At 42.3% G+C, this 21,560-nt stretch overlaps 1 protein-coding gene across 1 annotated transcript in view; it reads right to left on the bottom strand.

The window, feature by feature from the left end:
• The window catches only part of wwc1 (WW and C2 domain containing 1), a 45,343-nt gene extending 26,729 nt beyond the window's left edge, over window positions 1-18,614 (bottom strand). Inside the window, exons 1-4 of the mRNA XM_085289878.1 lie at window positions 17,621-18,614; window positions 1,585-1,694; window positions 1,083-1,286; window positions 189-265 (exon numbers count right to left, since the gene is read on the bottom strand). Of these exons, the coding sequence (XP_085146004.1) occupies window positions 189-265; window positions 1,083-1,286; window positions 1,585-1,694; window positions 17,621-17,739 (510 nt within the window). The 5' untranslated portion in view covers window positions 17,740-18,614. The remainder of the gene's footprint in view (window positions 1-188; window positions 266-1,082; window positions 1,287-1,584; window positions 1,695-17,620) is intronic.
• Between the last annotated feature and the right edge of the window lie 2,946 nt (window positions 18,615-21,560).

Here is a 21,560-nt window from a genome sequence, read left to right on the forward strand (position 1 = left end):
CCCGGCAGCCCGCAGTGCCCGCCGGCCGTTAACGTGTAAACTGTTCACTAATCAAAGCAGGTGGGTCGTCCTCTGCTGTAGGTAAATGTGACTCCGTGCTCTCTCTCACCTTATTTTCCTAATGTTTGTTTACATGCCTGCAGGCTCAGCTAACGTTATGCCTCCTATTTGGACGGAGGTGGTCTTACCCGACTTTTGGCCGTGGATATCTCGGCTTTGAGGATGTCCGGGTCGTACTTGCTGGAAGAGGACGATCTGGAATTCACTGTGGAAACAACGGGACGTTAGACGTTAGAGAGGCTGTGATTTCAGCTTCAGGCTGAGGCCGAAGCATTTGGTACAGTCTCAGTGAGGAAACCTCTGCTGAATTAGTTTTTAACAGAAAAGCTGAAAACCCCAAAAAATTATACAGAATTTATTTATTTTTTAAATGTGACAATGTACAGATTAATAAAAACGTTATTTTACTCTTTTTACTTTTATTGAACTATATTTATTAAATATTTGTATTTTTATTCTGAATTTGAATGCATTTTTAATTTCAATTTTTTTATTTTTAAAAATATTTTCATTTTTTATTTTTTATATCTTGATAAATATTTTTATTTTACTTTTACTTGTTTGTTTTTATGTTAACTTTATTGATATTTATAAATATTATATTTATTTGAAAATTGAAAAAAATTTTCTTTTTTCAAATTAAGGAATTGTTTTTACATTTTAAAGTACATTTTATTATTTATTTATTAATTTATTAATTCCTTTTTTTATTTTTAATAGTTTCTTAATTATTTATCTTTCTATATTCTTTTTATTATTTTCTTGTACTGACGACTGTTTTTGACACTTTTCTCACGATCACATGTATGAATGCGTGATTACTGCTGTCACTGTCACACTGTGTGATGCCAGCAGAATTAGGCGTTCTTCCTCCTGCTCTCACATCAGTGTCGTCTGCAGACATCAGTCACAGACTCCTGCTGACCTCCTCTGTCCATCACATCGCAAACACAAAGAGGTCAGAGCTGATCTCTCGTGTAAAATCAGACAGACGGAGGTTTTTGATTTCGGCCGTCACTCACAGCTCGTCTGCGACGTGGACTTGTCCCTCCACGCGTCGTTGAGCTGGCGGTACTCCTGCTGTGCCAGGCGGAGCCTCTGCTCCTTCACCTGGTAGATCTCCTTCTGGGCGCTGAGCGCGTCGCTGGCCACGGCCAGGTAGTCCCGCAGCATGGCCTCCTGCTCCCGCTGCCACTGGGCCCGCGGGTCCTCCAGCTGGGTGCTCTCTGGAGGAAAACACGATGAAGAGGAAACATGAGCAGGAGTTCAAAGGTTGGAAGAGGCACAAAGCTTAAAAACCTTTCTTAGCTTTCTTTTGATGCAGCAGAGGAACTGATCACAGCTTCTTAATGTACAACAGAACAGAATGACTGTTACGACAGTGTAATTCAGCAGTGTCCCATAAACCTGCCGGTCCTTTGCTTCATGAAGCTGAGCCGCCTCCAAGCCTGAGCGAGAGGCTGACTGGTGCCTTAGCTCATTCACAGAGGAGGGAGAAACAGGATGATGAGGAGAGAAACTCACTGGTGTTGTGGTCGACATAGTACGCTCCGACGACGGGGTCGTACGCCTCCTCCCAGCCAACCGGCAGCTCGTCCCCGATGCAGTCGGCGAACGTCAGAGGCTTCGTCTGCCTGAGAAACAGAAAAACAGAGTCAGAGCACAGAAAGCTCTTCATCACTCCTCATCATCAGGGCTGCCACAGATCCGGATGCAAAGGAGGGCTCTGACTCGCCTGTTTGCATGAGTTCTACATGTTTTTGTGTTGCCCGCTCGATGTTTAAGATCGAGTCCATTAAAGCTGTTTATTTGGAAACGCGTCCAAATCAAACCCAAACATTCAAACCCTGCTGAATGAACCCACTCAAACACTGTTTTTATCCCCACTCGCTCTCTGTGTGAAAGCTTCTTCAGCAGCAGCAGCAGGAGGAGGGGGATAGGAGAAAGGCTGGGTGTGTAGGGGGGTGGTCCCTGTCACTCATCACAATAGGAGGAAACCGACCCGCCACATTCCACAGGCGGTGGTGACGCATCGCCTGGAGGTTTCCGGGGCAACCTCTCGACCTCAAAGCGCCTTGGCTGACATTAAATATTAAAAATCCCACGTGGACTCATAACAACCACGTTACCGTGTCATATTCTCCACTTCACAGTCCTGCTGTGCGTGAACTGATCTCAGGACATCAACCAGAGGAAAGCTGGGACTTTTTTATTAAATGCCCACTGAAGACTCATTTTATTTTTTATATTACTCCTACACGACATCTTTAGAAAGCGATTTATAATTTAATTTTGAAATTATATTAACTATATGGAAATGGATGGAAAGGAAGGATGCGCCTCCATCTGAGCCGTATTTGTATTTATAGCTTTGCCAGCTTGTCCCCTGCTCTCGGCCTCGCTGTGTGTGCACCTCCTCGCACACAGAGTGGAGCAGGCTTGACTTCAAAGTAAAAGTCGTGCTTTACTGCTGAAACGACACATTTCAAAAAGCCTCAACTTTTACTTTGACGGTCTCCGTTTACAGTTTGCATCACTCTTAGTTTCACAGCTGCTTCATCAGCGGTAACCTGCGAGTAAGCAAAGCACACAGGTCTTTGTCTCAGTACGAGTACCTCTATGTGATCATGTTTCCTCCAGAAACCGCTCGCCAACCATTTTTGATCGTTGCCTCGCCAAATGGTTGCTAAGCGCTCACTGTGTGGCTTAAGTTTCTACTTCCCATGTCTGTGAGTCTGCAAGGGTCCGAGTGATGTAAATTTGACCATCAGACAGCGGGCACAGGGGTTTATATGGATGCCATGTGCCTGTTTTGGTGGTCGCGCACACTCGTCCACAGGCAGAGTCCACAGAAGTACAACCGGAATGACCGAGTGTAATCAAGGCTGTAACGACGACTTCTAACTTAAGTGCAACAAAAGCTTCCAAACAAGTGTTTGGCACATAAGAGCTCGAGCAAGCGGGACAGAAGCCGAGAGTCAGCTGTGATTTTCAGTCACGTCGACACGCTCAAGAAGTAAAAGCTGCTGAGTGAAAAAACTCCACACTGTTCGTCCTTTTAATGCCAACTTCCTCCGTCCTGTTTCAGATCTCCTGCTGCTGACGTGAGCTGAACAGATCCACACCCGATCCAGCTGGACTCAGAACCCAAACACTGGATCGTGTCCATAGTTTCTGCTTCTTTGTACTAACAGTACTCATCTTTTTATATATAATTCACAATGTTCACCACATGTTTGGTGAATGGATAACTAAAAGTGAATACTTTCAAAACAGTAAACTGAATATTAATCTGTTTTTTTATGGTTTATATTTTCAGAGATGTTGACATGTTAGCCACAACTTAAAGTGAGTTTGACCCTCGTGGCTCACGTCATCCAAATATGAGAAGCTGAAAATCCACATCCATAAATGATGCTGCCCTCGTTTTCCTCACTTTAAGGTTTCATTTTGTTTAGATACGGAAACTCAAACACATCATCCCAGCGTGCCAATTATCAGTCGACAAAAAGCCTGTGTGTGTGTGTGTGTGTGTGTGTGTGTGTGTGTGTGTGTGTGTGTGTGTGTGTGTGAGATAAAAGCATTTGGATGTGTCTGTGTGCTAAGCTTTGTCCAGGCAAACACACAGATGTATGTGTGTTTGATTCACTGATTCCGAGGCTTGTTGCTAGCGTTTCTTTTCAGCGTTCCTTCGTTATGTCGTGACTGCAGATAAACTCGGAGTCGGCTCACTGCTGACGGCAGAAACTGAACTGGGTCCTTTTTCAGCTGATGAATAATGAAAGGGGCCCGGAGAAGACCCCCTCAGCTCAGCTCTAAATTTAGCCGGGGAAGACGGAGAGGCTGCTGATCCCAGAGAGAGCCGGCAGTCCGACCGGCCGGCAGCTCAGGTATCCCATTATTTGATTCCTCTCTCTCTTTCTGTTTCCTCCCACCGCCTAAATCCTATCCTCTGATTGTCGAGCCGAGGGGAGTCGCTAACATAGTCACTCTCCGTCACAGTTTCCCCTCACAGCGGCGGACCAGCTGGCAGCGGTGGCAACGGCCTTCGTTTCACCGTCAGTCAATCAAATGGTGCTTGTGTGCTTCTCGCATGCTTCACTGCATCAGCGCTCAAACCGCCTGCAACGGCCAAGGGAGCAGATCAAAAACAAGCCACAGTGAGCGTAAACAAGCGTGCCGATAATACCTCAACAATGAGACGTGTTCAGTCATGTGTGTTTGGACCGTTAGTGTCCAAAATCAACAAAATCTAAATCCAGCACACTTTAAGAAGTCCTCACATGCCACAGCGTGAAGGTGAACACCTCGGGTATGTGTGTTCACGTGTTTTTACTTTAGATGACAGGAAAATTTAAAAAAGGCAACTTTCTCCTGAGTGGGATCTCCAAGATGACCATATTAGGGATATCCTCTCTCTATGACATCATACAGATCCAAGAGTAGAAAAAAAATTGTCTGAAGCGGAGTGTTTCGATCAGGCTCGCAGGGGCCTGGAGCTGGAAGAGGAAACCTGTTGTCACACAGCTCACCTGCAGGGCTGCCAGTCATCCATGTGGATGCTGGTTTCTACTTCAGACCAGTCGAGCATTACTGAGCTAAATCTCCATTTACAGGGCGCTTCTGAGCGTGGAAATCACGCAAGATTACACATTTAATGCACCGCTGCCATTAGAGAAGCAGTAAACTGTTATTTTCTTTGCACTTACAGATTTTAAAACTACATCCTGTGAGTTTGGGCGTAAGCGGCAGGATTCAGAGGGGATAATGCTGGAGTCGCCAGCCCCACCACAAAAGAAAAAAAAAAAAAAATTTTAATTGCACCAATTACAGGACTTTTAGCGTCACATGAAAGGCTGCACATTTTTGAGCTCACACGAGACTCAAAGAAGAAGCATAAAAGTCATTCTGGTGACGTTCTGGTCAAAAATGAATTTGCAGTCTAACAAAAGTGGGTGAAAACCTGATACGAGTACGTGCACCCCCCCACGCTCAGGTTTCACATACCAAGGTAAACACTGAGCCGAGCCTCGGCGCTCTGATGCAAACTGACAAAACGAGAGGCAGAGTGCAAACACACAGGGCGGCGAGCTGCATAGCTGAGCGGTGAGTCAGGCGGCGTGCAAATTCCTCAGGTTGAGTTATGAGGCTTCAAACCAGTTCATAGCTGCTCAAGGTCCAACTGTAAAACACCCTCACCACATCACAGCCATAAAGCTCCACCGACAGATAACCGGTGGATTCATTACCGAGACGGCCTGCCCCGTGTCACCCACCTCATACCTGCGTTATCTGACCAATAACATTCCTTTGTTCTGATGACACACGTTCAGGGCCAGCAGCAGAGACCTGACGCGGCAGTCTGGACAGTTTATAAGCACTTTCCTCATTCTTTGAGTCTCGAGGTGTAAAACCTCCCGCTGAGAGCGAGAGGTTGTTGACTGTACAAGAAGAAGAGCGGATGATACGTTTGAATTTGGACTCCACATCCCTGTCATCCAAACCTGTACGCCGGCTAAAGCTGCAGACCTTGGGCTGTGGAGCCCACTGCCCTCTATAGATGGGTTTCGCTTCCCAACAGATGACGCAGTTTTGTAAAAAAAATAATGCATTTTTGCTTTTAAAGCTCAGTGAAAACCCGTGTCGACCAGTTTACCGCCCCAGAAAAGCAGGTGCTGCGTTCAAACTTTGGGCGCCTGCAGAAGACTCAAGGTCTGCATCGTCCAAACTCTGACCTCGTCGTGTCCTTCAAGGTACTCAAACTGATTACAGACAGTTTCTTTATAAAGGAAAGCAACGTAATTCAAAATGAATCAAATGACATCCAAACATTTTTCAGCGTGGTTTGAATCAGCGAGGACAAAATGACACATGTGTAACCGCATCTGTGTTTTTAACCCCGTCACACACTCAACACCCCGGGTACACTGAGCCGTCACCCAACATCAGCTGCAGGTGTCGTTTCATACATTAAAACAGCCATCTTTATTATATTTCCCTTTACAGAATCATTTATTATATTACAGTCACATTTTTAAGTTGACATTTTACCGTATTTTTAGCGTTTTACTTATTTATTCCATTTATTTGAGCTCTAAATGGAGTAAAACTAACAATCACTCAAAAATGATTATTTTTTGTATTTTTTTTATCCAATTGATTAATTTTGTCTTCTGAGTTATTCTCCTTTTAATTATTTCAACTTAATTAATTCTTCTCAAGCCACAGTTTTGTTATTAGTTGGATATATGTTGCATATATATTAGGGGTGCAACCATACACAAAATTCACGATTCGATATTTTTTCGATACAAAAAAAAATGTTCATGCCTTTTTAATTTGTCATTTATTAAAATTATAAATATATATTTTAACTCAAAAGTACAGTTTTTAAATTTAATGTTGCTGAAACAACAAAGTAATAAAAAAATAAATATATCTGATTGAGGAATCACTCAAAAGAGAGTTTATTACAGAGAAATGTCTCTTTCCAAAATAAAAGCTATACTATACGCTTCTTCTGGGCTATATTCTCAGCAGCATATTAAACATATCAGGTCCCCATAAGGAGAATCCTGTGCTAACGGCTGTCTAAATGACTCTGGTAAAGTTTGTAGCATGCGTGCTTGTTGTTTTTGTCTGCTTCCACTTGTCTTTGCACTAGGATGATGTCGGAGTAAATGTGCACTCATATTCGTTGTGTTCCCACTAGTGCTTTCAGGTTAATCTCGTTGAAATGACCTTAACGCCACAACACGGCAAATCTCCGTTAACGAGCTACCGCCGATCGCTCCGTGCATGGGGCTAGACGGCCAACACGTTAACGAGCTAACTGCGCTAACACACTAGTTCCCACCCATGTAATTGAGCATTGCATGGCACATCCGACATACTGTTTTACTTTAGTCCATGACTCGCTTACCTTCAGGGTCATACGTCACATGAAAACCAAAATAGTTCCAAAGGCCAGATCTGAATGAGGGTGGGGGAGGTTCAATTTGCCATGTTGCAAGGAGAGCTTAACTTCTGTCTCGCTAGCTTGCCCTGCGCTCTTCCTTCTGACGATGCTGTCTGTGTTGAGCACTCAGTGGATCTGCGCTCGACTCCTAGGCGGAGTAGTCGAACGCAGATCCACTGAGCGCTCAACACAGACAGCATCGTCAGAAGGAAAGTTGATAAAATAAATTACAAATGTTGTATTGTTCGATACATATGCGTACCGAACCGAAAGCACTGTATCGAATGGTTCAATATCGATACGAATATAGTTGCACCCCTAATATATGCGTGTATCTTGAACATCTGGCCATCAGAACGTGGATTTTGACTGAATTTTCAGCTTTAATGATGACTAAAGACCTCGCACTGTTAAATGTTGAAAACCGAGATCAGAATCAGGATGAGTGTCCATGGATGAGGATGAGTTTTCTCGTGTGAATTTGTGTTTAGTCTGGGACGTGTTTGTTTATGTTAAAATAAAAATCTAAAACAGAAATCCTGGTTCTGTTTTTTACTTGTTTTCTTCCCCTCGTTTCTTCTTTTCATTCGGGCTGAAGTTCTGCATAAACCGCTGCATGCTGAGCGAGCTTTAGAGCCCAAGGCCACCATTAAAATGGGACTGCACAATTCACAAATAGCCTTGTTAATTAACAAAGAGCAGTTTTTATAGCTTCAGAATCAGGCCATAACAGCGCAGGAGGAAAGCACAGTGACAGAAAATAACAAATATTCCTGCACAGCTGCAGGTGGACTCCATATTCAAATACAGAGCATCAGCTAAGCTGCTGCTCTCGCTTTAAATACAGGACGAGTGTAAGAGATGCTCCGAGTGTGGAAATCAGACTCGCTGTCCGTCTTCATTCCTGACTACAATGGGAGGATTTACACATGACTGCAGCCTTCAATTCAAACCACCTCGTCCCCGAGGTTCCTTTACGAGAAACGATGCTGTAATCCAGAGCAAACATCGATGAGCGCATGAAGCGATACGGGAATGAGGGGGAAACCTGTTCGACGCTGCAGGAGTAAAAACAAACAGCGGAGAGGTCGTCCTTCCATTTGTGGGTCAGCCTTTAAGTTCACGCGGTGCACATTTCTGCTGTCAGGCGAACGCACGTCTGACAGCGGGAAGCGTTCCACCTTCGTTTCCTCTCCGTGTGAAGAAGTCAAAACACGTCATCTTCCAGGTGTTTGAACTCATCACAACAAGCTACACCCAACACACAAACACATCCTGTTCCAAAGTTTCACCCCATGAAGCCACACACGAACGCCGCGGGGCCTGAGGGCTCACGCTGGGTCTTTCCCAGAAGCATCAATCAGACACGTTAACCAAAATTAAGCCTTTAAAGTCGCCGCCAAGCTGAAAGTCCCTGAGCCACTGTTACCTACACATGTACACTCGGTACTCATTCAGAGGGTTTGCTTACATTTATTTACTTTTCCTCAAAACTGCTTTTGTATGTCCTCTAAATCTTCCAGGCTTTAAGCTTCTTTCTTTAACTCAAGTCATCCAAAGTTAATCATGAACAAGACGGAGGCAGGTGAAGGAGGAACTGGGTGACCTCCATCTAAAGAAGAAAGAGTGGGAAGCAGGGGTTTCTAATTCATAACTGCTGTAATTTTACAACATGAATAAAACCAACTCTTTAGATGAAGGAGGAGGAGGAGAAATGGCTCGTGAAAGCTTTTGTTTCTGCACCAGTCCGACCAAAGTAAAACCCTCTCATGCTTTGCTGAATAATAAGTCATGAGAGTCGCTGGTTACGCATTAAAACCAGCACGGAGCGGCGGTTAGATCCCGGTTTACAGTTTGCAGGGCCTCACGCTGCACTTTGACCCCGTGCACCTTGGCAGGCAGTGAAAGGGATTTCAGATGAATCGGGCCTTTTGGTTGGCGGCTCTGCGAGCGCTCGGCCCCTCACGTTGTGTGTTTCAGGAATGCGCCTGTGTTGTTTTTTGTGGGTTTTTTTAAATTCAGGACTTTTGTTTTCTTCTTTCTGCACTTTTAAGACTGTCGAGTGTAAAACAACCAGAGGAGAAATTCTCCATTCCACCTTAAAACACACCAGCGACTGTGTGTTTGTTATCTCACCAGCAGCCCAAATAAGTGGAGGCCGACAACCGACGGTACGCTGACACCTGCAACAAATTCTCACTTCCTCTGCTGACTGCAGCTCATCTTGTTTTAATAAAAAACAGAAAAACCTGAAGATTTAAAAGATTTCTAAAAATTCCCAGCTGGTAACTTCGATCGCCTCCCGGCAGTTATTTTGTAGACCGTGAGCTGACTTTGCCCTGTGTGATCAGTCTGGTTTTGTTCAGATTGGTGTTGGGGGTTTTTTCGCATAACTGCTCAAAAAGACATGAAAGTGTCACCAGATCAATGTTTCTCACACTCGGATCTCTCTGGGAATCTGCCACAAGCCGTCGGGCAGCTACACCGCCCGTGAATAAAGACCTGGATGGGAAGCTTGACATCTGCAGAGATCCAGCTACAGGACAGGCAGCTAACTGTGGTTGCCTCCACCAAGGAAAAGCTTTGAATGAACTCTGATGAGACCCTGTAGGGGTGTCGACTGTTAACAGTCCATTAACACTAATACATGCACGAGATCTTCATGGTCAACTTCAGGATTTGTTTGTGGAAAAATGGACAAAAAACCTGATAACATAGAAACTATGATTCTTCCAGGTGTTCTGTGTCATGTCACATTTGACCCCCGACCTCCCCTAGAAGGTCACTATATTGATCTGCAAGTCAAAGTGATAACAATGCTACATAGAGCATTAAAGTTAAAGTTATGTTTTTTTACTGCCATTTCTTGTTCTGCTAACATGAAGGCATGAAGTGATTCATGGGGGTTCTAAATTATCACCTCATGTTGGACTTCTGACCTCTTCTTCAAGCTCAAATAAGGTCAAACCTCCATAAAATACCATGTCACATTTGACCTCTGACCTCACTTTTATATTTCCCATCTGGCTTTCCTTCAAGTTGACCTCATTGTGTTTTAGAGAAAGTAAGAGAAAGACAGTGAGCTGTTTAGTTAGTGAATAAACTATAGTATAATAATAATAATAATATATCACAAGTAGGGCTGGGCCAGCTCATACCGTTCACAGTAATACCGGTATAATGTTGGGCAACGATAAGAAAATGAAATATCGCGATAGAATATGGGTAAAACGCGCAGGCGCAGGGCCTTTGTTTTCATACGCACATGGCAGAAAAAGCATGGCAGCGACGGAGAATGAGAAGGGCGAGAGCGGATCGTTCAATGAAACGATGAACCAGAATTGGTTTGTAAAAATGCTGCAACTTCAGTGGTGTGGAACTGGTTTAGCTTTCCCCCGTCAGATACACAACAAAGCACTATTTTTGGTAGCGCATGCTAGCGGGCCGTCGTTATTACCGTGTTGTTTGGAAAATACGGCGCACTTAAAATCAATCCTTTGATTTTTCTGAAAATCGACAGAGCCCCGTATAATCCCGTGTGCCTTATGTATGAAATCTGGTTGTGTTTACTGACCTCGAAACGATTTTATGTACACGGCGCTCGAAAATCTGTCAAATGTTTCAGTACGACTTTGCTAAGCTACGAAGCCGCACCGCTTGATGGATTGTTGGAGCATTACGGCTATCGTAGGCGGAGCCTCGCGGAGTGATACGTACTGTGTTTCAACATAATATTACTGTATTGTGTGTGTATAAGCTCTTTTTAAGTTTTGTGGATATTATACATGGTTATGCTGAGGATATGTCGGCCAGTTTCCACTGGAAATGCCTTTTAGTTAAACTGTCAGCGAGGAATTTGCATTTGCACTGTTACATTTTTATCTAACTTTAATGCACATAAAAACAGCTGCTTGTTTAAGTGAAAATACATTGATGGGGTTTTTTGCACTAATAAAGTTGTGGCGTTGTAAAGTATTTTGTCTAGTGTCAGTTATATCGTCAGTTATATCGTTATCGCAAATTTTCAAATGTATATCGTGATAAATATTTCTGGTCATATCGCCCTGCTCTAATCACAAGCTCAAGGTTCTTCATGTCCAGTTATTTAAAACTCCATGTTTGTGTAATCAAAGTAAACATCTGTCACGCTGCCCTTCACTGCACTACAAACTTCTGAAAGTTCATTTAAAAAGAACAAAGAAAACAAAGTGAATGTGTAAAAAAATACAGCGCTGTTCTCTTCAAAGCAAACGCCGCCCACAGAGCGAGAGGGTTGGTGGCGGTTTGCGCTCTCAGAGTGCTTCTTGTTTATTAGCTGTTATTTATTAGGCCGGTATGCGATTGGTTTGGCTTGTCTGTCTGGTTATTTACGTGCAGGTAGAGCTGGGCGATAGAACGATAACGATATGTATCGCGATATAACTTTTACTTGATAGAGAAATTAAACTATCGCGATAGAGCTCGCCGCTCTTGTCCTCTTAAAAAAAAGAAAGAAGAAAAAAGAAAAGAAAAAAAAAAAAAAAAGGTCAGCCAATCCAAATTAAGTAGCACAGAGCCGAACCAATCACAGCCGCAGCGTCACGTCGCGTGACTTGTTACGTACAGCACAAGTGCCAAGCGTGTGTTTGTTTGGGAAGCAGCCAGCGCGTAATGGAGCCAGCGCGTAATGGAGGAAATGAGTGTGCCGACTAGAAAAATCAACCGAGCGTGACCGAAGAGAAAACAGATGATGGTTCCAACGCCGGAGAGATTGTCGAACGGAAGAGCCATAGAAGTTCCGTAGTGTGAAGGTATTTCGGCTATTTCAAGTCTGACAAAAAACAGAGTAGCGTGCACTGTAAATGTGCCGAAAGCAAGTCTGGAAATACAATAAACTGGTGCATGCGTCACACTGTGCGCCACGTTATTGTTTCGGTGAAATGAATTTCTACAATACTGTTACTGTTAATTCTACTCTCTGCAGTGTTTAAATGCTTACATATACACACAGTTACTGTCCCTCCACACATACGACTCGGTTCTGCTTCTATGTCCCAGCTTTGTTTACTTTTTCCCACCGAGGCTTCTAGACTTCTGATTGGCCAACATTTCTGCACGGTTAGGAATCTAGCGCCACCTGCTGCTTTGGCATGTTCATAGCAGCGTTTTCCTTCATTTCTGCCTTTATGTGTGGACGGGATTATTTTTTAAAACGAAAACGGAAAATCTCCGTTTTCAAAAGTACCCGTGTACGTGTGGACGTAGCCTCAGTCTCTGACTGGAAGCGCTAATTCGTCATTCGGCTTTTGTCAGACTAAAGTAACTGTTAAAACTGTTTGAAAAGCTAAGCTATACAACAAGGAGAGATTGAGAATTTCCTTTTAGTTCTCAGTTTATTTGATATTGACAAAAGTTAGTCAGTTTTGTCTGTTCTTCTGTAAAACAAACTAAGATTTATTTTTAGAATTAATATTTTGTTTCTAAGTGGAATTGACAATTTAGTCTGTTTCGTTTGTTCTATTTTGAAACTTAAACGCTTTAGCGGCTGCCTTTTGTGTAGTTTGTAATATTTGCCTTTATTTATCTGAAAAAGTCTCATGTTCCTTAAGTACATCTACCCTGTTGAACTTATTATGAGAAATAAATATTTAAATAAAAACAAGCTGCTGATTATTTCACATTTTACTTGTGAGCAACGGCACATTTAAATCTTACAAATATAGTTATTTGGCTTATATCGTGATAGATATCGTTATCGCCTGAAATGAAAAAAACATATCGTGATATGAAAACATCTCATATCGCCCAGCTCTACGTGCAGGACGTCTAAAGATTGCCAGAAAATGTTTTCAAACTGTTTTATTCACCGGAGTTTTTACTGAAACATAGCAGACATTCCTGGAATATCACATGCTTGGAAATTGTGGGAAAAATGTGAAGATTTCTGTTAAATGCGGTGAAACAGACTTCTGACGAATCAGGAACCATGCAGAGTCAGCCCCCTCACCCCAGAGGCATTTTCTGAGTCCGTTTACTTACAGGAAACTTTATCAGAGGTTTGGAATTATTCTGGGAGTCAAATGTTCTTGATTAAGAAAAACGGGCAGACGTTCAAAGATGGAATCATCCTCATTTTAATCTAACAGCTGGAAGCACGACCACTTCTCAGACACAGTGTCAAAGTCTGAGGGGTCTTAAGTGACTGGTAAGACTGAAAAACCCTGTATAAACCCACCCTCCCCTCTGCGCTGTGGTGAGCTGAACATGCGAGTCGTTGTCACGCTCGCCTCTTTAAGCCTATTACACTAATGGTTTCTACGAGAGAGGAGAAAAGAACAGGTAACACACCTCCACGCCTGACAGCAGGAATGTAAATGAGCAAACAAGAAAGCACCTCTGGCATCCTGAGCTATGAGATACCCAAGGTTTTATGACAGGTTAACAAACTGAAGGAGGCTTTCTGCTCTGTGACACACTCAGCTCGAGGTTCCATTCTCAGATTATTCCCGAGAGAAGGAATGATTCCTCACGCAGAGGTAAACAGGTATTTGGAGTGAGTTATTTGGAGGAACCTCACTGGACTGGCTGTTCATTACTGACCCGTTTAATCATTAGCAAGATATCAAAAATCATCTACTACAAACACAAAATGACAAACCATCCAGAAGCCAAAAATAATAACGTTGCTAAAAAGTTATTTAAGAGCAGTCTAGGTGGTCTGATTAAACATTAATAAATGAACATGTTCAGGCTGCCAAGAGCTCAAAATACTTCACTAGCTTCCAGCTGCCTCACTGCAGCAATAAAAGCATGATTACAGGGTAAAAATGAACTTTTCCCATACTTATCAAAGTGTGTATATATATATATATATATATATATATATATATATATTAGGGGTGCAACGATATTCGTATCGATATTGAACCGTTCGATACAGTGCTTTCGGTTCGGTACGCATATGTATCGAGCAATACAAAATTTGTAATTTCTTTTATCAACTTTCCTTCTGACGATGCTGTCTGTGTTGAGCGCTCAGTGGATCTGCGTTCGACTACTCCGCCTAGGGTCGACAGTGCAGCCTAGGCGGAGTAGTCGAATGCAGATTCACTGAGCGCTCAACACAGACAGCATCGTCAGAAGGAGCAGGGCAAGCTAGCGAGACAGAAGTTAAGCTCTCTTTGTAACATGGGCCTCCCCCACCCTCATTCAGATCTGGCGTTTGGAATTATTTTGGTTTTCATGTGACGTATGACCCTGAAGGTAAGCGAGTCATGGACTAAAGTAAAACAGTATGTTGGATGTGCCATGCAATGCTCAATTACATGGGTGGGAGCTAGTGTGTTAGCGCAGTTAGCTTGTTAACGTGTTGGCCGTCTAGCCCCATGCACGGGGCGATCGGCGGTAGCTCGTTAACGGAGATTTGCCGTGTTGTGGCGTTAAGGTCATTTCAACGAGATTAACCTGAAAGCACTAGTGGGAACACAACGAATATGACTGCACATTTGCGCTGACATCATCCTAGTGCCAAGACAAGTGGAAGCAGAAAAAAAACAAGCAAGCATGCTACTAACTTTAGCCGAGTCATTTAGACAGCTGTTTAATATGCTGCTGAGAATATAGCCCAGAAGAAGCGGATAGTATAGCTTTTATTTTGGAAAGAGACATTTCTCTGTAATAAACTCTCTTTTCCAAAGATGAGTGATTCCTCAATCAGATACAGGGCTCGCAATATCGCTAGCCCAACGTCCCGGGGCTAGCGATTTTTTCAGTCGAGGTACCAAAATCTATCTCTGCCCTGCCCGTCGGGCTATTGTAGGAAGGAAAAATATATGTCAATTAGGGCTGCCACGATTAGTCGACTATCAAAATCGTCGACGACTGATTTAATAGTCGACGCGTCGTTTGAAGCTTTGTAAGATCACAAAAGACACAGGAATGAGTAGCAGGATTTAAGAGTGTAATAACGGACTGAAACAGAAGATGGCAGCACTGCATGTACAAGGATGCCAGCTGCCGTTAAACCCCGAAGAAGAAGAAGCTGTGTCCCAGAATTCATAGCGCAGCCCAGCTCAGTTTCCAACAATGGCGGCAGCTAGTTAGTTTTAATATTACTCTTATTATTCTTTCTGGGTCACAAAATAAACGTTTAACATATTTTCAGGCGAGAATGTAGCTGTGTAAACCTCAAATATCTGCTCAGTTTATCAAGACACCGCATATTTTCAAAAGCGCTCCGACGTTTTCGGAGACGTCTGTTACCCACTAGCTCGATAGCTAGCCGGGGGCTAGGCTCACTAGAGCCCAGCGGACTCCCGGCAAATCGTTTTCAAACCCACCGCCGTCTTTCGCTACTCAGGTTAAACATGATATATAAGTCACTTAGATAACTTAAAAATGTTAAAGTTATAGTTTTTACACAGCTGAATAAACGTCAAGCAGACAGCTGATTATCAGAAGTGTGAGATGCTCCAGAATTTACTCCAGTGTCCTGTTATATTTTAGATAGCAAGGAGTTTATTAAACTTCACTGAAACAATCTGCAAATTTCATTAAAATTTAATAAACTATCATCTTGTCTTTATTTTTAGTTAGCACATACCTTAAACACTTAAAGCTGTAAGCTAATGATAGTTATATAAGAGCAGATGCTGCTGGTGCAATAAGCTGTACTTTTATGTCCAATGGATGATGATCTGATTAGTCGACTAATCGCAAAAATAATCGGTGACTAGTCGACTATCAAAATAATCGTTTGTGGCAGCTCTAATGTCAATGCTTTTGCATTCTTTCAGAAATGTAGCTGGGTAATTATGTCATTGGCATCGGTGAGCCACTGTCAATATGTGACATATTGAAATCGCGTTTGAATTTGCGCTTGTTGTTTGCTTTCACTTTGCAATCATGCGAACTGTGTATAGAGAGCGACAGCACTGATCTGTGAGTGATGATAATTTGCGCACCAATTCCTCTGACATCGTCTTATTAATCATTAGCTTACTACGCAAACATGACAAGTGAAATCTCCCGCAGCTTAAACATGTGAGAGGTTGATCGCGCAGAGAATCACTGAGCTTATGTGAGTGCCTGTGTAAAAGCAGCAGGATTTATATTTGACTACGATGACCTGGATGACTGAGAACCTTCACAGACAGATATATATTTTAGTTCTGCTTAGCCAAATAAGACAGGTCAGGGTGAAGAAGTGACAGCCAAAGAAAAGCTTACCACAAAACGGAGAAGTTATGACAAATCAGACTATAAGGCAAAAAGAAAGTGCAGCTTTATGGTTTCATGGACAAAAGAATTTCTGTGGCTGCAATATGACGAGCTAAATAACCAGGGCTGCACATAAGTGGTCCACAGGTGCGCATTCGCTGTCAAAATAAAAAACACGCACAAGGTTTAGGGTTAAATTTAAAAACTGTAATTTTGAGTTAAAATATATATTTATAATTTTAATAAATGACAAATTAAAAAGGCATTAACATTTTTTTTGTATCGAAAAAATATCGAACCATGACACCAAAGTATCGAACCGAACCGTGAATTTTGTGTATCGTTGCACCCCTAATATATATATATATATATATATATATATATATGTACATAAAATGCATTCACTCTAATTTACAGATAATAATTCATACAGGTGATTGGCTTTCACTGCAATTAATTGATTACTGTGCACACCTGTGAGGCTGATTCATCAGGTAGCCATCACCTTCTGTTTCACCCACCTTGACTCCAGCAGCTACCCATTTCATTCACGCCTCAGTCACACCAGCTGGAGACTACCCGGCAACCACCGTTGCTAGGGAATAACAAGTATTCCACCATCCAGCTGTGAGTGGTTGCTGTGAAACTGACTGGTCAGTGTTTCCCTGGTAACCAACAGTCGCTAGGGAAAAATAAAGTATTCCCGACCAGTTGGCGAGTAGTTTTGGGAGGTCGTATGCAATTGCTTGGTGGTTAGTTGGTGAGCGTTTCCAAATGAGTGGGCGTCCTCCAAGCAAACTAAAGGTGATCAAAGCAACCTGTGAGCCACCAAAGCAATCCCAAGGAGGATTTTGGTGCAGCACCCTCTTTGCAACCAATTTAAAACCAGGCACCAACCAGCAACCACTCTCCAACCAATCAGAGGTCTCTAGCTGTTGGCCAACCACTGGGCAACTCTTTTATTGGAAGGTTCATACCAACTCTCCTCCATCACCTGCTACCACTGATTTTACTATGATGTCTTATCAAATAACTTAATAAACAAATAAACCTGCCAGAAAACTGGGAACAAGGTCCCTAAAATCAGGCATTACTGGGATTAGTGTGACTGGCTTTTACCTGCGACAGCTCCCTAAATAAAAAAGCCTCAGGTTTAAATATTGGTTTAAATATTCGTCATATACGTCAGGTTTAAATATTGCACATTAAATCCATATCAAGGTACTTCAGTGCAAACATGGTGTGGAACTCTGTGTTGACTTCATGAACAGACAACGATGTTTGGGCTAAAAGGCTCACACCTCCTCGTTTACCGCATGAATGGAACCTTTAACACATCATGTATTTACATGTATGTCTGCCAGAGGTCAAAGGTCGACGGCACCTGTCCTCGCGCAGTCCTACCTGTCTCTGGGGTCGATCCAGCTCGTGCACTGGTTAATGTGGTCAATGTAGTAAACTTTGCCATCAAAGTCTCTGGCTTCCTCCCAACCGTCAGGTAGTGGCAACTCCTTCCTCGGCATGTCAGGCGAGTCTCCATGTAATGAACTCCTCTCTACTCAGAATCATCGCGAAGAGATACCATCATCATCATCACCATCACAGTCAGACTCTACATCTGCAGTTAGTCCCCAAATTCAGAGTCTGGCTGGATTAGGCCATGGTAAAAATCCATAATAATCCTCAGATTAACAATCAGACCCTGAACAGGAGGAGGAGGAGGAGGAGGAGGAAGGGGGTAAAACAAACTGTTTCATCAGGCTGCACTTGTGCAACAATTCATCCCGGTTTGAGAGCCTCAAAGTATCCGTAACGTAAACACAGCAGCTGGAGGAGTGTCCAGGACGGTCTGGAGTTTCCCAGGTCCGCGGGCAAACTTTGAGGCGGCCTGGAAGAACTTTTTCGGGATGATTATCCACGCTCCGCCGAACACGGACGGGGTCCTGCTGACGCCGGTGGTACTGCTGCTCGGGTTTAACGGAAACACACGGGGAGCCCCGTAGAAACCTCCAGATTAACAAAACGCAGACTTAGAAAAGGGTGGAGCAGCAGCCAGCGTCCTCGCGTTCCCTTATAACACCCCCAAACCCGCAGAGCTGGGGCTCGGCTCCTCTCCGTGCCGACAGGCCACCATGTTTAGCCGCAGTAACCGACGCTAGCCTCCAGCCTGCGGGACAGCGAACAGTCCGCCCGCCGCTTGGAGAAAGGAGAAAAGTACCGAGAGAATTCACAGCCGTTAAAATCCGCTAAATAGCCGAAGAACTTCTCTGTTATCCCGTAAAAATCCTCCGGTGAAAGCTGGGCAGAGGGAGACTGCAGCAGCGGTGGCGGTAAAGTCTTCTTCGGTCCCGATGACTTCGCTCGAACCGATCAAGCTAACGGCAGCCGCTCAACCCGACTTCCGGTTTCAAAATAAAATATTTGTTGACAAACTCCAGGACACAAAATAAGACTTCCGGGCAAAACAATTTCCGAAAAATACTTTTACTGATACCATGAGAAAAATATTGTTTTATAGCAGCAGGAAGAAGAATAAAATATACAGGGGTCTATGAATAACACAATATAGTAAAAGGCCTATAGTGAAGGTAAACATTAAATGTAAATACTTTTGGTTATTGTATTGAAATATCAGTAAAATTAAAAAAAATCTATGTTAAAAAAGAGAATGCTGCAGTGAACTATAGCTAAACGTTAGTTAAAAAAAGTTACAACTAAAACAATCAAAACTAGATGTGAGTTAAGTTAGTAACAAACAAGATTAAAATTCACTAAGAATAAACACTTGGAACTTACCATAAAACCTACAGTAAAATAGAAATGCACACGTGCTGTGTTTTTATTCAAACAGCTGTTCCGATTTTGCAAAATCTTGCTCCTGACAAACTTTCATGATTAAAAATAATGATCAAAAATCCACCTGAAACTATAAAATCTACTCTGTAAATTGAATCAAAGTGAAGTATTTTGAAAGCAAAAACTTAAAAAATAAAAATTTCAAATCTCAGTAACTCAGTTTTCATTAAATTATTTTTATTTTTATGGAAGCATTGCTGTTCTACCTTAATTTAATATTTAAAAATAGCAAATTATGCATTTATGCATATTCTATAGTTTGTGGTATAATTTTATTTATGATTGAAACTTTTATTCTACTACAACAGTAAGAATCCATTCAAAATTTTGAAAAAAGTCCTTATCTTAACCTATGTCATTTTACATTTTTTTATTATATGGATATTTATGGATTATTATTTATTATTACTATATAAATAGTAACAATAATTATTATTATTGGTAAATTTTAAACGTTATATTTTGTCTGTTTTGTACTTTTTAAATTTTTTTATTGTTTGGTCTAAAAATTTAAATCAAACAAATAAACATAACAAAAATACCCAGATAAACCTCCACATTTACAACTTTTATTATTTTTATTGACAGAAAGTTTCATTGTAGGCTGCGAGTTATGGTGATACTTAAAGTTTTGTTCAGTTTTGTGGCTCATACATTAATGTTTTATTTATAAAGCCTGGTTTAAATGTTATTCACTTATTTGTTAGCAGTTAAACCTCCTAACCTGCCCAAACTTTCAAGCCCACAGCGCCCCCTGGAGGACAATATTCCGCAGTGCTGAACAGGTTGGGAGAGATGATGGTTATCATCACCTGCAGGTTCTTCCATCGTGCAGATATTTCTTCAAACAAGAGTCCAACATCAAGAACAAAGAGTGAAACTACTTCGTAGTGCAGATGTTACGGGCATGGCTGCATTAGGCTTAGGCTACTGAGGGTTTCTCATGATGCACTGGGTGCATCTTCCTCACTCACTGTGTTTTTATACACCTCTTATTTATTCATCAGTTATAATTAATTTCTGGCTCTTTTCCAAAGCATCTCTTTATCCTGTCTCCCTCCCCTCCCCTCAAGCAGTCGCAGCAGATGGCCCCTGTTTTGGGGGGGGGGGGGTTTGGGGGGGGGGGGGGACTATGTGAGGGACAGGGATGTGTCCAACAACCTGTAGAAGAGTTAAAGTAGCTGTGACAGCAAAAGGGTCCAAAATAGAGCCTTTGACCATTTCCATTATTATAAACACTTATGCGTCTGTGTTTCTGAGCAGATAATGTCATCTTCCACACGACTGCAGGTGTAACTCAGACCAGTGGAGCGCGAGCTAGAAGGGTTTTTTATCCCCTCAGTCACAAAGTGAAAAACGACGCTGCTTCTCCATCATTATCCCAGTAGCTGTGTCACTCTTTTGGCACTGTTGCATTCATGAAGCAGTGCATGAAGCTGTGCCTGCTGTGGGATGCAGGGTCAGGCCTCCATGACGCCTCTGTTACTGTGGAAAAAAGAAAACGCCTTCACTAACAGATGTGTTTCCAGCTTTGAGTGCTTTCTTAATGAAGCACTTTGCTAGATTTGAGCTGCTTTTTCAGGAGGAAATATTCAAACGATGTTCTTCCCTTCATAATTGTTTTATATAACAGGAATAAAATATCCACTAAATTGAAGTGAAGCATGAAATATATTTCTTTTTAATGTTATTGTAATTGGTTACAGCAACAGTAAAATCCACAGTGCACTTCACTGTGGGGTACATCACTGTGGGGTACATCACTGTGGGGCACATCACTGTGGTGCACATCACTGTGGGGCACATCACTGTGGGTTACATCACTGTGGGGAACATCACTGTGGTGCACATCACTGTGGGGCACATCACTGTGGGTTACATCACTGTGGGGCACATCACTGTGGGGTACACTTCCAGTATATATAAGCAAATACTAGCTGTCTACCTTTATATTGGTCTTGGAATTTAAAAAAGCTGATAAGTGAAAAAGTAATGAAGAATTAAAGAAAAACGTTTAATTTCTGTTATGAATGTTGGTGCTGCATAGTCTGGTTTGTACACCAGGGGGTGCTTTAGAACTTCTCTGTTTGCAACAGGTGCTTGGAACATTACAAACACAACAATCAGCTGATCCGAGCAGAATTTGTGTAAATAGTTATCTATGACTTGGTATTGGTATCAGTCGGGCTCTCGTACAAATATGCATATTCACAAAATTCAATAATTTTATATCATTATAACGCAATAATAAATAAATGTATCAACGTTAGTAGGCCAGGAACAAATAAAATCGTCATATAAATCATTAGATTATGACAGATTAAAAAAGAAAAAAGTACATTTTGTTCTTAATCAGGGATCAAAGCAGTCGCTGACCGTCAGTGTATTAGTTAAACGCGCTTGTACAGAGGAGAAGGGAAATTTCCGAGCAGCGCCTGAACGCAGCATTTTTTCTGCGTCTGGGAACAAAAACATCAGAGCGGCTCGG

Source organism: Mchenga conophoros, linkage group LG10 (genome assembly GCF_057382185.1).
Source record: "Mchenga conophoros isolate Kocher_MC1m ecotype Shallow Benthic linkage group LG10, M_conophoros_male_GT1.1, whole genome shotgun sequence".
NCBI lineage: Eukaryota > Metazoa > Chordata > Actinopteri > Cichliformes > Cichlidae > Mchenga > Mchenga conophoros.